At 43.8% G+C, this 19,901-nt stretch overlaps 1 protein-coding gene across 2 annotated transcripts in view; it reads left to right on the top strand.

Moving 5' to 3' along the window:
* Positions 1-12,640, top strand: part of LOC144099202 (protein eva-1-like) — a 233,309-nt gene extending 220,669 nt beyond the window's left edge. The window contains exons 6-8 of one of the 2 annotated variants that reach the window (XM_077632346.1): positions 5,738-5,896; positions 6,265-6,435; positions 8,871-12,640. In XM_077632346.1, coding sequence (XP_077488472.1) covers positions 5,738-5,896; positions 6,265-6,435; positions 8,871-9,199 — 659 coding nt within the window. In that variant the 3' untranslated portion in view covers positions 9,200-12,640. The remainder of the gene's footprint in view (positions 1-5,737; positions 5,897-6,264; positions 6,436-8,870) is intronic. The other variant, XM_077632345.1, reaches the window with a different exon arrangement.
* Positions 12,641-19,901: the final 7,261 nt, after the last annotated feature.

The raw sequence follows: 19,901 nt of genomic DNA, 5'->3' as shown, positions 1-19,901 counted from the left end.
CGTACGCAAGCGTGCATACGGTTTTGGTATGTAGGCAGCATCGATTAGCCTCTTGCCACATCTGTGTACGCCGTGAGCAGACGACACACAGACGATCAGCGACGACGTGGTGGCCGGGAAGAGTGAACGAGACAGCATCTCGGCGGCCGCGGATTCCGCTCCCTCTCGCCGCCGAATGTCCAAGTGTGAACGCGCCATTCAGCTGGGGAAGGTCGGCGCGTACAGACTGTTCGACGCGTGCTCCGCTCTTCGCCAGCGGGGCGAGGAAGTGGCGAGGAGAACCTTATCCCGCATCTCGCCCTGTCCGGCTTCGGAGTTTCCCCTTGCCCTAGCGTGGGCGGACATTCGCTCGTAACTTTGCTGTTGAGTCGGATGACGATTCCTTAGCGTATTTTGTTGCTAGCCGGCGTTATTGTTGTTGTAGCAATAAATGTCTGTGTTAGCCAGAGTGTCGTTCCTTTGTTTCCTTCACAGCAAGGCCCGCCGTGGTGGGCGTCCGCTCGGGTAAATTTCACCGCTTATTTTAGCGGCATTGTGGCTGCGTAAAAAAATAAAATTCAGCTTCGTTGGCGCATGGTTGAAAGCAAGAGTGCAGTGTGTGCACTTCTGCTTTTGCTTTCGCTTTCTATGTGAACTACAGGATTGAAAACTGAAGGCAACAGTTACACTGCTCCACTCTAGAACATCTGCTACTGGGAACCATGCTGCATTGCTGCAGTGAAATCCAAGACGCGAGCTGTTTTATTGCCCGCTAATCTTACTTTTTACTGGCGTTTTGATGTTTGCTGGTCAGGAAAAAAGACTGTGTCATGAATGACAGCCAAAGGCAGAGGTGCTGGTTCTGCTGGTTTTAGTGTGAAATTCGACCAGCTGCTCATTGAAAGACGTCTACAGCAAAAGTTAGTTCTGAAGCGAGAAAAAAATTATGAAGAAAGAAGCACAGGATTTGGGCAGCTCTTATAGTAGTTATTAGACCCGCCGCAGTGGAAGTAGCGGCTACAAGATTCGTGTGCAGAGGACGAGGTAATTAACCCCAGCCGCGAGGACGCAATTTGATGGAGGAGAAGCTTGGCTTGGTTTGATTTGGTTTTATGGTGATTAACGTCCCAAAGCAACTCAGACTTTGAGGAACGCCGTAGTGGAGGGCTCCGGAAATTTCGACCACCGGGGTTCTTTAACGTGCACTGACATCGCACAGTACACAGAACTCTAGAATTTCGCCTCCAGCGAAATTCGACCACCGCGGCCGGGATCGAACCCGCGTCTTTCGGGTCAGCAGCCGAGCGCCATAACCAATCAGCCACCGCGGCGGGAAGGAGAAGTGAAAAATTGGTTTTGATGAAAGATAAGGCACAGTTACTGTCTCGCTGCTTGGTGGACACCTAAACCGCGCCGCAAGAGAATGAGTGAAGTAAAGGGGAAACAGAGAGTTGGGGCGCTGCGTAGAATTACTGGCCTTGTTGTAGGCTGCCGAATTATTTCGACCACCTGGATAACTTTAACTTGCATCACAAAGGAAACAGGCGGCTTTTAGCGTTTCGCCTGCATCGAAGCGAAAGGCAAGAGCGCCCGTGTGCTGTATAATGTCAGAGCATGTTACAGGGTTAACCGCAGGCTCCTGAAATTATTCCGTAGCACCCGATTACACCACCCCAACTTTAGAGGCGCAGTTACTGTCTCACTGCTTGGTGGACACCTAAACCGCGCCGCAAGAGAATGAGTGAAGTAAAGGGGAAACAGAGTTGGGGTGCTGCGTAGAATTACTGGATTTTTGTAGACTGACGAATTATTTCGACCACATTGAGAACTTTAACTTGCATCATAAAGGAAACAGGCGGCTTTTAGCGTTTCGCCTACATCGAAGCGTAAGGCAAGAGCGCCCGTGTGCTGTGTAATGTCAGAGCATGTTACAGGGTTAACCGCAGGCTCCTGAAATTATTCCGTAGCACCCGATTACACCACCCCAACTTTCAAGGCGCAGTTACTGTCTCGCTGCTTGGTGGACACCTAAACCGCGCCGCAAGAGAATGAGTGAAGTAAAGGGGAAACAGAGTTGGGGCGCTGCGTAGAATTACTGGACTTTTTGCAGACTGACGAATTATTTCGACCACCTGGAGAATTTTAACTTGCATCACAAAGGAAACAGGCGGCTTTTAGCGTTTCGCCTTCATCGAAGCGAAAGGCAAGAGCGCCCGTGTGCTGTTTAATGTCAGAGCACGTTACAGGGTTAACCGCAGGCTCCTGAAATTATTCCATAGCACCCGATTACACCACCCCAACTTTCTAGCCCAAACGTGACCGGCGCTCGCTGTATGCCTTGGTAAGTTGAGCCATGTATAAGGCAGCAAAACAGAAAACGTAAAGATAAAACTGTTTTTGAGTGAAAAAAATCCAACAATTGACAGATTTATAAGGGAGAAAACACAGCGCAGAAATTATGGTTTAAATATTGCGCCTGCTCACGAATGCTTAGTTGTGCGGTCAGCAGGTGGCGCCACCAAGCTTCAACTTTTCTGTTTGCTTCACCTCTCGAGAGATGGCAGGGCAGTCGCGCAGCCCCAGGGAGCGCATTCGAAGTCTTTCGAAGCGGCTGTTCGAAACAGTTTGTGTGTGATGGTTTAATTACCTCTACAGCAAGTTCTCTGTGAGTGAAATAGAGAAACATGCGTAACTTTATTTTGCTTTCTGTAAGTTTTTAAGCTTCAGCTCGTGTGTTGGTTTTTGAAACATCAATGAGGTTCTACTAGCAACTTTCAGAGGAAACGGGTGAGGGTGGCCGCAGAGGTGGTCTGAAACCTTTCAACTTGTTTAATTAAAGAATGGGGTTCCTCAGATGGTTCTCATATTACACATATCTTCATCGCGAGTGGGGCGAGGGTAGACTGTTCCCTCTTACGACCCTCTGCTTTCTTTAAACCCTTCATATCGAATATAAGTAGCTGTATATCTGCTGAAATTGCGTCCTTGAAAGGCGGGAGCGTTGACACAGGGGTGGGTTTATGGGTCACTTTTGGAAGTCGTTCGTGGGGCCTGCGAAAAAATGTGGTTCAGCATGTCTTTCCTGTGTAAGATTTCTCCCTAGGATTGAGGAGGGAAGCGACCAGCTCCTCGCCAATTACAAAATTCGCCTCTGCGTTGACATGGCTGCAAGGCATCCCGAAGTCGTGAATTCCTCACCGGGAACTCTGCCAGTGAGAAACACGACGATAGCGATGAGAAAATAAACTTTCCGATAAAGCAGTCATTTCGAAAAGGGTCCATACAATGAATTCAAGAAAAGAGTCGAGACTGAAAAACTATCGCCATTAAGCGACAGTGACCTGCACTACGTTCAAATTTCGTGCAGTCTTAACCGCATCATAGATGATTCCAGCGCTGGCGTCGATATGTTAGGGTAGCGATTTTTTCGAAGCGCGTCTCCGAACTTATTTAAGAAATAAGGAGTCCTGTTATATGGTACTTCAAGAAATTATTCTATTTTACATTCAGAAACTCTCATGCATAGCCTGATGTCTCCTTGTGCACACAAAAATTCAGTAGATGATCCATAAACTCTTCGTAGACTATCTACTGAATGTTTTGAAAAAGCGACGCCTTTCAGTGCTCAGCTGCAGCGAGCATGTATTTGAGTGCCTGGAAGAGTATAGGAAACGAAAAGGACTGTAGAAGTGAAAGTGAGAATCCAAAAAAATCTAGCAAGAAAGCCAACATACTTCCTTCGTATTATCGGTTACGGTCTAAGTAATACTGTGGACAAAAAAAAAAAAGGATCCCACTGGGGAGTCTACAGTGCGTCCAGGCGTCATATTTCGGTAGAGTGCTGGCTTTAATCCGGTAAGGTTTTTGGTGCTGTCGGAGCAAATGCTGACTCTTATTTGAGGAACCGAAAAACAGCTTGATATTTTAACGTGGATGTTTGTATGTCGATCACCTCTTAATTCAAGAACCGGCGCAATGTGACAGTTGGAGGTCTACTGCTCAGTGCTGGATAGCGGGATTGAATGCCAGCTGAAGCAGCCATACTTTCGACTGTTGCAAAATGAAAAAGCACCCTTTTCCTGTACAATGCCATTGCGTGGTACAAAAATCCACGTTGTTGAAATTAATGCGGAACCATTTGCTACGTCCCTCAAAGCACGGGTGCTACTCAGGACATTATTATCCTCATACCAAATTGCTCTGTGCGAAGTAAGTAACCTCCTCCCCTCAATTTGCAGACTAGTGTTTTATTTATTTATTAGTTACCTGCATCGCCCCACAGGGCATTACAGCAGGGGGGTACAGAATTCATTTATAGGTATAAAGCAATTATTGCAGTGCATGGAAAAATGCTTCGTTATATGTAATACATACAATGCTCGATGGCAAACTGTTCCAGTCCCGAACAGTTCTAACAAAAAAAGAATAACGCAAGACGTCACCCTTGCAAGAAAATTCTCTGACCTTCAAGCAGTGGTCCAGTCGCTTTGATATATAATGAGGTGCCTGGATATATTGTTCGCGGTTTATGCCAGTTTTTGATTAATAAATCTCATGGAAAAATTCCAATCTGATGTACCTTCTACGGTCCTTCAACTCTTGCCAGTTAAGTTTTCGTTTGCTTTCCGTCATACTAACTTGCCAATTATAATTACCAAGAATAAATCTAACTGCCCTATTCTGAATTTTCTCTAATTTTCCTACACACTCAGATGTGTGTGGGTCCCAGCAAACACATCCATATTCAAGTATGGAGCGTACATAACTGAAATACAGCTGTGTTTTTAAGTTACTTGGTAAATGGCTAAAATTCCGCCGTAGAAAACCCAAACGTGACGCTGCCTTATTCGCAATATAATTAATGTGCTTATTCCATCGTAAGTCCGATGCAAAAAAGAGGCCTAGATATTTAAAGTTGTTACACAAATGGTTTCGATCGTGTAAAAGACATCTCCAGGTATGATCGTTGCGGTACCAAATTGTGCTTTCATGCCACTGACTCGGATGCTTCGTTAAAAAATTAAGTTGTGCTAGTTGGTATTTGCTTGCTGGAAACATTTTCTTAGCAGTTTAAAAACACATGCACTACACCTACGACAAACGCACAAGGGACACTCGCTAGACGCATCTAGTGGCTGTCCATTGGATGTTTGTCGTAGGTGTAGTGTCAGTGCTTTAACACTCTACGAAAATGATTCCAGCAAAACTTCGATGCGTCCCCAAGGGTATATTTATTCGTTCAAGTATCTTTATTGCCATTTAATTTTCAGTCGTTCTGTCTAATATACGAAGCTTTCACTAATTAGGCTAAGTGAAAAAAGAAGTGTTTCGTCGCAAGTTTGATCCCTTGGTTCATTAAAGAGAGCGCATCTCTCGCACAATGTTTTTATGTGTTTGCCAATAAAAAGATGAATTAATTGAAGATGAAAGCAATGTCATGGTGCTCAGAGCCCTTTCGAACATATGGCTTATTACAAGATTTGCAATGAAAAGCTCATCAGGCACACTCATAAGGTTTATAGCAGTGACAGCTGTAGTGTCGTCGTGTAGCCGCCTGAGAAATGGAGGTCGCGTCTACTATGAGAGCTACAGCAGCCATAGGGAATGGCGACTACATGTCAGAAAGAACGAGGTAGGAAGTCCTCACAAATTGCAGGTGCTGTTAGTTTCAACTTCGTCATTATTGCCGAGTCTTGTGCACTTTGCGGCTAAGAAGGTATGGTTGTATCAACTTGACCAGTTTTATGTGTCTCTGCAGTGCCCAAAGAGATCCTGAAGGATCTTGACATTGGTGGCAGTGACTCCGCCAAAGATAAACTGGACGAAGACGAAGAAGGCTACGTGGAAGAGGCTCGCTACCAGCCGTCTACATTCAGTCCAGCGGGAGGAATGTATGCATCAGCAAAGCCTTTGCCAGGTAAAGAAATGACAATGCATACCTGCGTTTAGTCTGCCAGGTTGCACTGAAAAGTATCAGTGTTGGTGTTTTGTCCAGGCCTAGCGTTAGTGCATTGTTCTTAATGTCATTTTTCTCTAGCGTTTGTAATATCTCACAAATAAGATTTGACTTTACCTTTTCCTGACCTGAATTGCACATTTAAACAATATATGTGAAGCCTAAGAGATTTAGCTTTCACAAAAGTCCTGCAGACAGCACTATTGTGCTCTACCATAACTTCAGTCAACACTTTGTGAGAACCATGTGGTAACAAGGGCGGCACGCAATGTACAACTAATGCGTGCAACTCACACGCTAGTCTTCCAATGAATTCTTTATTTTTGCAGCAGTGCCCATGGATCGAAACTTGATTCCCGTGCCGACGAACAAAAAAATTGACGTCCAAAGTGACAGGACCGCCGAAGACGACAAGCACGTCAACTGTACCTTAAACGGCGACGGCCACCGTGCTGTTGGCTTTGTCACCGAATGGGTTGCAGCCTACAAGTTTATACGAGGTATGCCCTAGGGCTGCAGGCTTTTTGTCATTGTAGAGAACCCGAGTATACGGTAATCGAAATCACACACAGTCCCACATGACAAAAACCATATCTGTTTCACGTGGTTCTACTGAAACGGCCCTGACCACTCATATATCAATCACGGCAAGTACCTTAGTAATCACTAGTGCACTTTACGAGGGACATCGTCTTCGAAATTCTTCTGAGCGCATAACATAAATAGAGAAGTTGATTGTAGAGTTTTTAGCTTCTGCCGTTTCCTTCAAAACGAATTCTCGCGTGCTCACTTCCTACACCACAGGTCTCAAAATGTCGGCACACGGGCTGCATTCACAATCATTTACTTCCAGCTGTCCATGAAGCCGGGAATGAGAAAGAAGAAAGAATTAGGGGTCTGAAGCAAAGCTAAAAATAGCAAGGAAAAGTAACGAAGTAAATACCAATTCAAAAATAAATGAATATTATATACCCCTTGAAGAGAACCAATAGGCAACCAGAAATGTTTTTCTTTGTTTTCTCAGTTCCTTTTGTGTTTCAGCAATGTTCTTGGGTTTTTCTCGTGAAAGCGTAATTTTTATGGTAAGCAAAATGACCGTGCACCATATAATTAGTTACAGGTTCATGTGATCGCTGGGTAGAAAAGGGGAAACGAGTTAAGTTCTTGCGGAACAAAGGTTGAAATATTTAGTGTGAGCGGGGTGTGTATATGAGACATCTGCCCTACACAATACTCGCCTAAAGAAGCGCCTTCACTACATCGATCCCACTACCGATGCCACCAGGACCATTGCCTCTACTGAAATGTTCCGTAAGAGCAGTGCATATGGAATTATGGGAGTTGTTATGGAACTATATAGAAATTATATGGAATATTATTTAGAATTATTGTATATATCTGCATGGTTTCTATCTAATTTCTGTATTGATCTAATATGATTTCTGTACAATGCGTATAACATCATACGGAGTCTGCATGAATTTCAATTCTTCAACACTTGCTGTTCGTATTTAATGTATGTTCCATATGATTTCCGAATGAGTGGATGAACTTGTTAAATTATGGCAATCTAATATTAAGTGCTTCACAAAAGTTTAAGAAAGCTCATATTTGCCCTTTGATCAGGCGCGGTTCATGGTCCATGACCACGTGTAGCTTGGTGGACATGTTCATGGTGTTATAAGTTATTCTTTGTACGCGATATCAAGCAAAGGTCAAAGGAAATGGCGAGGCTTTTGATCCTTCAAATTTTCTTCTCGTGCATGCACATATATGGATGGACAGCAGCACTTTTAACATCGGCTTCAGCCCGTACCTATGGGGAGATGCTTGCGGGAGCTGAGCTGCTTTTACAGGGGTAAAAAAAAATTCCTGGCTTTAAGGCAGAAACATCTCTACTAAAGGCTACCGCATATAGCTATTGCAACTTAATTAATGGCAGAAATTGAAATTCAATGGTCACGAAAACGAGCTTGATCAATATGAATGGCACTAAATGGTGCGCACTTTCTTTTAGAAGGAGGAAGCTATTAAACGGGAACTAAGGAAAACTGAACAAAATGTTTTTTTGATAGTGTTGTCTCACGTGTGCAATGAATCCCTTACTCCTGAACGTTTGTGTGCTCCTAACTTTCAGAGCGTCAGGTGTACTGCTTTGTATACTGAGCACGTATTTTAGAGCAGATCTCTCTGCTGTGATCTTAATCAAGGCAGAAATTTTTAAGCAACGAGCCTTGCTGCAGCATCGATGTCTTAGCAGTGCATTGTGAGCTGGTGTTGCAGGTAATCTTGGGGCTTATTTACATCACTGATTTACGCTTTACCTGTATTTTAAGAACATAAGGCGTCCTTAATCCTCTGTTTGTGTGGTTTAAGCGACGATTATACCTGGGAATTTTAAGCATAATAACGATTATGTGAGCGTGCACCATATAAGCGTTCCTCGATGTCATATTCAAATAAATATTATTAGGTGTGCTGAACGTGCAAAGAAAGAGTGCAGAGACGAAGTAGGAATAAACTGGCACAGTGGTTTTTTACTTTGCACACAGTGTAGTACAAGAGGCTGGAAGACGCTGGAAGACAAGAAATCATACAGAAATGAAGGAAACCGGTATACACAAGGATTCGAGACAGCAAAGGTCTTCTTTCACTACGAATCGAGTGGCAGCATATGCTCTTTCACACGCAGCTCCGTAGCTAGGGAGCTTAGAAGTGTTTGCAAGTTGTTAGAACTTAACTTTCATTTTTCTTTTCATAGGTACCGTCACCGCGAGGTCCAGTGAATTTGGTCTCGCACTAACGAGTCCAGTTATCTGTTGTTAAGAGTCTGCCTAGAAGTTTTAAACTGCTAAAGCCGATAAACGCTCCCATCCTCCTTCATACATCATCTTCAGCCAGCACTCATGCACTCTTTCGCTCACTCTTACCGCAGCGAACAAAGAGAAGTTCATCCTCTACGTGACGCTGAGCGTGGGGTGTGGCGTGGTCGCCTTCCTTGTCGTGCTCTCGGCTCGGCTGTACGTGCAGAGGCGACGCGACCGACACCGCGCCAAAGCCAAGTGCTCAGAGCCGCTGTCGTGCTCCTTCGACGACTCCGACGGCGGTGGTGGAGGGGACCAGTTCGACGTATCGGCGCCCAGGCACGCCAACACCATCGAGGTGGTGCGTTACGCCAACAGGTCCGGGATGCGTCGCCAGGACAGCGACACGCATCCCCGGGCGCCCATGTCGCGGTCAATGAACAACTACTACTACAGCTAGTGGTAATAGGCCGGGGGAGGTGACGCCTGCGCCGTGACGCACTTTTTTCCTCCATCTGGTCACCCCCTCGAACCGATGTGCTTGCTAGATGCCAAAGGCGGGAATCGAAGCTGGAACGCTGAACAGAGTAGTGCGCCCAAGTCCAGCTGCTCCTTTCCTCAATCTGCAGTAGCTGTGCTGCAGCTCAAGGACTGTTTCTGGAAGAGTCCAACCGCTCGTCCAATTCACAGAGTGTCTCAGCGCACAAGAAACCACTCAGTGAGAGCTCGAAAGACTGGAAAAATAATCAGTGCTCTGCAACTGTACTAACACACTGTGCTTCGCTGCTGTGGCCCGGCATGAGGTCGCTATTGGCGGGTGAACCGCCACTGCTACGGTTTTTGCTGAAACAGCAGTGAACAGTTCCCACAGGCACCATCTGGGAGGATCTGAAGAACTGTGTACTGTGTGGATCTAAGGAAGCGGTTTGTTGCCTTCTAGTTTCCTCCTGCACAATCGTAATTGGTTTTTGGATTGTGCTGGGGATATTTGGCTGTTGTGAGTGTTTATAACAACTTGAACTGGCAGTGCCAACACGTTTAGTTGAGAAAAACGTAAAGAGGCTTTCGAGTAAATGCTGCCCATGGAAATGCAAGGTGTCAGGTTGACATCTGTTGCGATTCAATGTGGGAGCTCAGTGCTTTGGTCAAAACGTGACAATTTTTAAAAGCTCGTGTAGAGATGTGGTCAGATGTGTTTTGTGCGAAAGGACATAGAGGAAGCTATGAATGTTGTATAGTTTTCAAAATTTTCTTGCTTTCATTTACAGTTATTTCTGTCTCTTTTTCCCAGGAAAGCCTTTCGTTAGCACGGAAATGTCTCTTTTTAGAGAGGATGCTTATTTCTGATCGTTTCGTGTGAAACTCAGTACGTCTTGATGAGCATCTTTGATGTGAGTCCTTTGTTTAATCTAATTTCGGTGAAGAGTATATTTTGCCTGCGGAGAAGAAATAATGGAGAATGTGCAATAACCTCGTGCTTGCTAAATGTTTATCGGGAATGAAAAGCTATAAAAGACTTTCATAATTAGTCTTTAGTGGCAGTACTCTCTGAATAATATTTGTGTATATTGATCTGAAAGGCACCTTATTTGTGAGGTTATGCTTAGATGTTTTTGTTGCCATGGTGGAAAAAACACATTTTTTGTTTCACGTGTTAAGATGATGTATTTATTAAGAGAGACAATTGTTAATACACTTTGATGATATGTACATTTAATTCAGGAGTTTTATCAGCTACCTTTTATGAATGCAAACATGTTAGTTGAGCACTTTATTCGGTTACTAGCATTGCACAATGCAGGCCTTGGGTGTATATGTCCACTTTACTGAAGATATGACAGCTTGGTTTGGCTCACGTATGCCAAGCAAACACTTCATATATAGTCAGAAAATGTTTTTCGCATATTCTTGTCAAAGTTTTCGGGCAGTTTTACAAGTGACGGTGCCATGTGCACCAGTAGGTTTACTGTGTAAACTGTTTTTGTGTCCATTTATGTTATGTTGTAATGTGTTCTCCATTTCATTTCCTTGTTACCCAGCCACTAGCCAAATAAGACAGAAAACAAGCGGGTATATGTTTCACCATTTAAGCATAAGCATCGTGCCGATCACGATGCATGCACCAACTGTTGTGCACAGTGCTGCACTGAGCGCGTTCTTACTGCTGATTCTGTAGAGTTGGGCATATGTATATAAAGAGCACTCTCGTGTCCTTCTTATGCTTAGCCTACCTCAGCACATTTAATGAATGCACATCACCTAAACATTCTTCACTGTTACCAATGTCAGCATTTCTCCTGAATGTGTGCTTTTAGGTATAGGTCATGTTCTAGGTGTGCTTTGCACTAAAACAGAACAGAAGCTCTGTGGAGCAGGCTTAACTGCTGACCACAGAGCACGGGGCACCCAAAAGGATCACCTTTCTGGCAGAGTACAAAGGGATCAACACCACAGGTTAAGTTAGGTACATGGTGGCTTTTACAGTTCTGCACTTATATTCAGTGCATGCCAAATGGGAGGAATTGCCACCAGTTTGGCTGCCTTGTAAAAATATTTCTGGAAGCCAGTACATGTTCTTTGCTTGGATGAAATGCTTGAATTAGACGACCTTTCTTTCCGTATAGTCATCCATTCCCAGTTACTGAAGGTACTGCAAAAAAGTACACTGGCCACGGGGACGTGCAGATTTTAACAGGCTCATTCTTTGCATGTGTCACCTTAGCATGCCTTGATTACAGGCCCAAGCCACATTTTTAAGTCTTATGTCTGGGCACACACTGAGCAATGGTGTAACACGGTAATGCAGTGTTAAATAGCTTTGGGTTGGTACAACCCACGCTAGCCTGTTGGGAAATATTTAGCCATCTGGAATAAATGCATCACCCAACTGTGAGAGGAATCCTATAAAGGCTTTTTATCAACACCCAATGCATGTTAATAAATTCTAAACAGAATATTTTTAAAAATATTTAAGTTGGCTTTCTCTTGCTTCACACTGATAGTCAGTTGTTGTCACAAAGATAGTCAAATGAAGGAAAAGCGCTGAACGTGGCTGCAGGAGCTTGGAAGTTTGGCTTTGTGCCATTAAGAGAAACCCTTCAGCAGCTTTCATGTAATTAAACGCAGGAATCACAGCTTGGTTTGCTGCATTAAAAGCTGGAAGTTCTATTGTTACTTGGTCACCTATTGCAGAGACTTATGCTCGTAAAAGTCTATTAAACAGTAAGAAGTTGTGTCGGTGGGCTAAAAGAAATTATAGTTTTAAAATCTCTCAAGGTCACACTTTTAACGTAAACAAGTACAAGGGAAGGTAGTAACCGCCACGGGAACTATGATTATTGCAAATTCATAACTATTGTCTGATTTCTATAATGAGCTTTGAACTAATGGTCTTGGATTTCAATGGTCCACCAGTGTCAGAGTGAAACCAGAGGCTTCTTCTTTTTTGGTTGACTACTCGTGGGGTCAAGGGGCAGATATACTGCAGCTGATGGTGTCTTGTTAATGAGTCGTTTTCTTTGTAACTCATTCATGCTAAACTGGGTTTCAAGTTAAATCTTTGCAAAACGTTGAGAGTTCACAGGCCCTTCAAAGTCAGTTTTGTAGAATGTGTTATACATGTGCATTATTTCTGGATGTTCAAATTGCAAGAATGGCACCAGTATTGTGCAGTTTCTTCTGCTGGAATTGAAGTTGTGACTTGTATAGTATTTGTTGCATGTACTCATATTCCTGTGCACGATGTTTAGTCACTGTTGCAAATGGGCATTTTTATTTTGGAGGAAGCTTTGCCCTGTTGTGCATCGTTATTTACTTTTACACGTATGGTCTGGTGCAATCCTTCTCTGATATCTTTTGTGGATGAATCAAAGTAAAAGTGCCGGTTTTCTTTCCTCTTTGATTGCAGCCCATCACTCTTTGCTAGATTCTTGTGACTCAAATAAGAGGTTATTCGAGTGAGCTCAAAAGTGAAGAGCATATAACGTAAAAAACATCTGTCTCTGTTTTGAGGAACAAACTTTTTGGGGTTAGAAGAAGATGCAGTGATATTGTCGCACTATCGGCTACTTACGCTGCCCCAATTTTATCAGTGGTTTAAGTGTGTCCCAGTTTTCTTTTGTCCTAAAAATGGACTATCGAGTTGTGTTTTTCGTGCCTAGGTTTTAACTATGGGCTCCTGTATTTAGAATTTTTTCAATGAATAGCACTGCATGCGATCGCTTTAAAAAAAAGCTTTTAGTGCCAAATGCACTCCAACATTTTTTTGAGATCAAGTTCATGTTCTGTATCCTTGTTCAAGCTGTTTAGCGCCTGCTGTACTTCATCGACGCCTCATAGCATCCAACCTGTCTCGGAATTTTTTACTCATAATTTGATGTGCTAATGTGACGTGCTGCCGCCAAACTCAGCGTCCATTCTGACATTTCATTTACTTCTAGTAAATGTTTGTGTAATAATCAGCATCTAGATGCACAAATCCGAAATTTTATTCACATGCCTGCAGCTGCAAAATTGTGTTAAATTGTAGGCTATTGTTCGCTGAAAACACAAGTTGTCCGTGCGTAAGAGCGGCTCAGCCTTCAGTGGTGGTTTGGAAAGAGTTAAGAGCAACTCTTTAAATTTATATGACATCAATACATGGAGCTAAATGTTTCAGAGTTAACCCTTTGTGTCACGGCACTTACGATTGTTCTCAGGACTTTTCAAACTTTTTCGATGCCTCTAGAGCTGCTTTCACAAAGTCAGTGATTCCGACTGCGATTGAAATTTCCGGTAGATTGAAGGGTCCACCAGAAATACGTTCAGAATTTCGTGCCTAATAAAAAAGAATCGCTTTTCAAAAACGAACTATAGACATCGTGGAGTTCTATAGTGCGCCTATGAAGGGCTTTCTGGTGCTTTATCTTCAGTCTTCTATCGCGCAGTGGAATACTGTAACCGAGTTTTCTTTGCAGAAGCAGCTTCGGATGGTAATTAAAATAATCAATTGGGCATAAATCCCGTGTTTTTAATGAGTAGGCCTGCACTGTGGAAGTGGGTGACCTGTGTGAATTCCTGGAGTGTTTGAGCCAGTCGGATTATTTGTGTGAAAGAGGGGTTCAAACATACCCACACAAATTTCCTGATTTTTTTTCGGCAGAACGTGATGCTCGCCTGAAAGGGTTAATGCTGCATAAACAGTTGTGGTAGAATAAGCTTATGTTACCTGCTAAAGTATTAGCGCTTAATTTTAAAACATCATTGTTCTGAATAAAAAGTGGCCACATTTATCAGAGAAGTTGTATTCAGAGTATGTTTTGTTGTTGGATGCGGTATATAAGGACTGATTTATTTGACTGCAAGTATTCTGGTATAGAAATACTGTTTTAGATACTTACACAGAAAACACCTTTTCAAAGATGGGACACTGTGAATTGTCCCTGAAAACGTATTTATTGGTACCCAACTTTATTTTTGTAGGCAGGGCAGTTCATTTTATGCGTGAACTTAAGAAGAATATCTTATGCCTTCAGTATTATTCTATTCAGTATACAATGCTTCCAGTAATTAAATTTTTACTGCCCGAAATTTCTTTTCATCAACTAATATATGCTTAAAAGTAGCTAATATCGAATCAGCGACAAGATATTGGTTCATTTACCGCCGTGTTTATGAATGGATCCTGACAACAGGCTACCTATTAAATAAACAGCAAACAAAAAGTGCAACTATACATTGCCACGTTGCTCTTATAAGCTTAGTTATCAGCAATTCACTTAAGCGGGAAGCAGCTGATTGAAACACTTCTCACCCATTTGTCAACCAGCTGTGGGAAAGAGCTATCCCAGAGACCATTTTTATCATACAGAAAGCTAACTTTCACTCTTAACAGTTTAATGGAGAGTGGCCTGTTTTGGAGATTAAAAAAGAAGGAATGCAGCGAATGTGTGGTGGAGTATTTTTTCTCATCTTAAGAGTTGCGAGTGCTTGCGAAGGTTGTAGCAGCAATAAAAATGGCTGCTTTGATGGGGGATGAAGAAAACATGAATAATGAGAAATGTACAGCGAGTGTTCATGGTTGCAATGTCCACGTTGTTTGCCAGTGCGTTCTTGTACAGTATTTATTGAGCAATATTTGATTACACATTGTGTTTCTCGGAAGTTGATGCTTAACAGTGTTGGATGTGTACTCTTGCCCGTGCACTTGAATTTCTCGACTTGTGGCTGGCGTGTTTAATACCTGGAAGATGACTCGGGCAGTCGTTTTGTATTTTTGTTTAAAATATTTGTCCCCAGGTTGACTTTGGTGAAGTATTTGGATTGAGTTACGTATCACCAGGCAGGTAGTTCAACATGCGATAGATATTTTCCGGAAATATGAAATTTATTCTGACGAGCTTTTAGCAATTCCTAACTTATGTCAGTTTAACAATTTAGCGTGACATAAGAAGATCAACAGGGTCTAAGTTTTTCATATTATTCTGCTGTGGCTGGAACCTTAGGCGTTCTGAAGCATAAGTCCGTGAGGTATCCATGCGCGTCTAATAAAAACGTGTAAATATGCGTCTGGTTTCGATCATGTAAATAAAACAGAAATGCGTACTTGTACAAGGCTAATATTCATGACAGTGCAAGTTTTTTGCCGCACAAGGTCAACTTTTTTGACGATTGTGACATCTTTTGTGCTTCTGCATGAATTCCGCATTTCTGGTTGAATGACTGAGGTATGTGGTGCTAGAGTTGGCGCACTTGTGGTCGGTACATGAGCGAGCCATAGGTTTCGTTTCTGCATTACGTTACTTTAGAGGCATGGAAGTTTAACAAATGATGTAAAAACGACCAACTCCAACATCATAAATTGAGAGCAGCGTTTAAGATTCGAAGTTTCAGACTGATGCAGTATCAATGGGTCAGATCGAATATCCCCTCCTTTCCTGGTGTAGTCACATTCCGTTTGAAAAAATAATAATAAAAAACAAATGCAGCTAGATTTTAATCCGATTTTGCGTTTAGTGACGCTGTGCTTCCTGAAATAGAAATCTAGACCATAACACTAGAATAACTTCGATGCCTCAAACATTTAGCCACTCCCTTCAAATCTGAATATGAATTAAAAAGGAGGAATTCGATTGCGAAAATTTGTTGATAGCGTAAAACTGCCACAACCTGAGTAATATTGGAGGCAATAACAGAATACCTGGTTTTGACCATAAATGCGCCTAATATGTGCGAGTGTGCCACGAGGTATTACCTATCTTGCAGGGTTGATTAGTAGCGGTTTCTGAAACAAGAGAAAAGTCTAAGAGGCACTGTAAAATCTCGATGAAAAGAAATGCTAACAACGCGACGCCTACGCGCTCTGCTGCTTGCATTTATTATCATCGCGTTTTTACCTGGTGATAAAAAAAAAAGACGTTAGAGTCGTCCTACAATGTAATATGGACAACTCGGTCGTTTTTCATTTGCTGCCACCGAAATAAAAGCGTGATAAAAAGAAATGCGAACAGTGGAGCGCGTAGCCTCCTCTTTGTTCGCATTTCTTTTCATCGCCCCTGTACGTACGTTCTGCAACGCTTATAAGCGTGAGCTAGTCCTCTGTGCACGTGTGCCAAGTGTGTCATGCAAATTGTGGGGGCTGGTATTTGCGGTACTTGCTCAATATCCACAGCTCGGGGTGACATATCTTCCAAGCACATGAACGAAAAAAAAAGAAAAGAAGCAGTTTCTGCCGAATAAAACCCGAGTCGTCGACTGAGAATAAATCGAAAGACATTGCGGTTTTGTGTAAATATGTCGTATCTTTGTACAAGGAAAACTACCAAAGCTTTTTGTGTTTCGTAGTAGGACACTTTTTTCTTTATTTTGTCTTTGTATGAGGCGAAGAAACAGCATACATGTCGGGACGTTTATACCGTGATGTTAATAAAGGACACTGACTATTTTGTTACTGTCACTGTGTTTCTTTCTTGATTTACTGCAGTTAACTGCCTGCCATGCCTATAATTTGATCTGCAAAAACACGCCTCGAACTAACATAAGCACCCGAGGTGAAAGCAGTTATCATTCAGTTGACGAGCAGGGCCTCTATCAATGACCTCCAGTCAGTTCTGTCTTGCGCAAGCGGCGGTCACACAATCAGAAAACTTTTAACTCGAGTTTATTGTCTAGCCAAAGCTGCTTGCTTTCGGTCTCCTAAAGTTGCTGGACCCTCTGCGTTCGCTCAGTGTTAAGGCGCTCGTCTACTGAGCCGGAGTACCCGGATTCGAACCCGACCGGGGCGGTCGCGTTTCGATGGAGGCGAAATGCAAAAGGCGCCCGTGTGCTGTGCGATATCAGTGCACGTTGAAGATCCCCAGGTGGTCGAAATTATTCCGGAGCCCTCCACTACGGCACCTTTTTCTTCCTTTCTTCTTTCACTCAATCCTTTATTCCTTCCCTTAGGGCGCGGTTCGGGTGTCCAGCGTGATATGTGAGACAGTTACTGCGTCATTTCCTTTCCTCAAAACCAATTTTCAATAATAATAATAATTGGTTTTTGGTGGAAAGGAAATGGCGCAGTATCTGATATATGAGACAGATACTGCGCCATTTCCTTTCCACCAAAAACCAATTATTATTATTAATTAAAGTCGCGGCTCATTTTTATTTCCATTGTTCAGTGCTGATTTGAACTGAGGAACAATATCTCTCGTCACTTGAAAACTCTGTCATACTCTATTACCGCGTCTGAAACTGCCTTAGTTTTAGTATTCTAGTTTATCCTCGATTAGAAATTTCAATGCGCGTTTTGGCTGTTGTTTTTCTCTTTCTCAAGTAGCAAAAGACTAGCACGCACTGCACCGCTCCCAAGCCAGAGTACTCCTGGGCATTAGTCATACGCTTGTATTTCCGCTAGCATCAGATTTTCAAGCACAATTAAGTAATTTGTGTCTGAATGAATGAATGAATGAGTCCAATATCTTCGTTCAGTATTTTTCGCCATTCAACCATACGGGTTAGTCACCATTTCCAAGTGCGTGACATGACACGACACGAGCGCACAGCAATCACCATCATCTCCTTCCTCATCCTTGCTGAGCTGTCGCAACCGTATCCTCGGCAATGGAAAGTTCTTCGCTTATCTTCAGCGGGAACCCTTCGCGTAGGAGTCGTGTGGTGTCCGTATCGTGCACCCTCGTCCTGGGCCTGGGAACCGTGGCGGTCACTGCGTTTGTGCTCGTCACTGTGTTCAAGGGATGGCAGAGCACGGGACCTCACAAGAGGCACGGCGCTCTTGCACCAGAGTTCGGCAAAGGTTAGTGCCATGCTGTTAGGTTCAACTTGAAAGACGCACTTTAACATTTATGGTGCCGCCTACCGTTACTACGACCCACTGGCAAGTGGCAGTGCTTGTGAATATTGAAGCCCGATGTCGAGCTAGCATAGCGCTTAGCTTCCGCTTAAAAACATGAGAGAAACGGAACTGGGTATCTACGTATAAACCTTGACGTTTGTTGTGTTGACCAGCTGTATGTCAGATGTGGACGGTGTAGGTAGACCTGACGATTTAATGCGTTTTTCTCCCGCATATTGGGACAGTACGCCACCCTTTCTTGAGATAATACAAACTAGTCAAGCGGCATCATTTACAGTTTTAGCGCACCACAATGTTTCTTTCCTAATGCGGCGCTTGCAATGTTTCATCGTTGCACATTTTTACAGGATTCAGTCCGACTTTTACACTTGCGGCTGAGTTTAGCGAAATTGCACCCAAGCGTTCAAGGGCATGCAGAAATAATATAAGCAGTTGGTCATTCAGAAATAATATCGCAGTGGGTGTCACATTTTTTTCTTCATAGGGCATCCCAAGGTCCTTGCCACCCGAAGAAGCAACGACAGCTCTCATGACTCCACCGGCCACACGCCGCGATGGATTTCTGTGCTTTTGTCTGATTTTACAGGCACTTCTCCGGCGGAAGATGTGGGTCTGTCTGGTGTTACGCTTGTGCCCACCACTACCACTTCGTCGATTCCTGACAACGAAGAATTTGGCAGTGCTCATTCTATGGCGCCGTCAAGTGATCAACTGGACTCTACATCCAGCTACTCGACACTTATGTCACCACCGAAAGACGTTTCCACAAACAATGAAGAAGCATTAGTTTCACCGCAGGGAAGTATCGACGGATCTGCGATGAAACTCGAAGCTGTCACCAGCGGGGAAAGTGTTGACGTGTCCGCTATCGCAGAAACAGGAGACAGGGACGTGCCTACGCGTACAGAACACTCCAGCGGTGTAGGAATGCGCCAGACGGATTTCACCTCGGATCAGAACACCGGTGACCCGCCGTCCGACCTCGACGGCAGTGCCGAAGACCGTCGTGAGAACGATGTTTCCAACGAACCGCATACACAAGTCGCTTCAACTGAAGGTATTGAAGAAAGTGAAGGAGACTCGGATGCAGACGAATCCACGAAACTGAGTGCTGAGCGTGGTGACCAGCAAGAAGGTTTGCGCGATGTGATCGGTAGCGGCATGCCTTCGGATGCAGAGGGTGCCACTGAAAGAGGAAAACTCCAGACTAACTCTGCTTCGGAGCCAAGTACCGACTACGATTCTGACGAGTTTGACGATGAAGAAGAGGTTAGCTATGAGCCTACCGTCAATGATGAGGCCGGCACAAGTACGGCACAAGCAATCTCGACTACGCAAGACGACAGCGAAGAGGAGGAAGAGCCGCAGGGGTACGACTCTGGCAAAAGCGCTAAGGCAACCAGCTTGGAGGACACAGCCAGCAGCTCGTCCACGTATATATACGCTGATAATTATGACGATATTGAATCGCTAATTATTGCCGCCGTATCGCCACGAGACATCAGTCACGGGACTATAGAATATGGAGGCGGTGTTCGTGTTCTTGAAGAATCCTCTGCTAGCGACCAGGCGCGCTCAGAGGAGCCGGACGTTGCCACGCACAAGAGAGACGATAATCCAGAAGGAGCAGCGCAGGATGACTCTGCCGGCGGTAACGCTAATATGAAAGGCTTCTATGCAACGGAAGGAGACAGGCTCCCATACACCCAGGATGACAGGGAAGTAGAGTCGCACCAGAGTGATTCCGTGTTGGAACACAGCAACAAAGACATGCCAGTCGAGTTTGATGGTAGTGTTCAAGGTCACGATGAGCCTCCGGAAGAAGACA

The sequence above is a fragment of the Amblyomma americanum genome, chromosome 7 (genome assembly GCF_052857255.1).
Source record: "Amblyomma americanum isolate KBUSLIRL-KWMA chromosome 7, ASM5285725v1, whole genome shotgun sequence".
Taxonomy (NCBI): Eukaryota; Metazoa; Arthropoda; class Arachnida; order Ixodida; family Ixodidae; genus Amblyomma; species Amblyomma americanum.
Note: the sequence above shows the minus strand (reverse complement) of the source record. Positions and strands in the feature narration are given on the sequence as shown.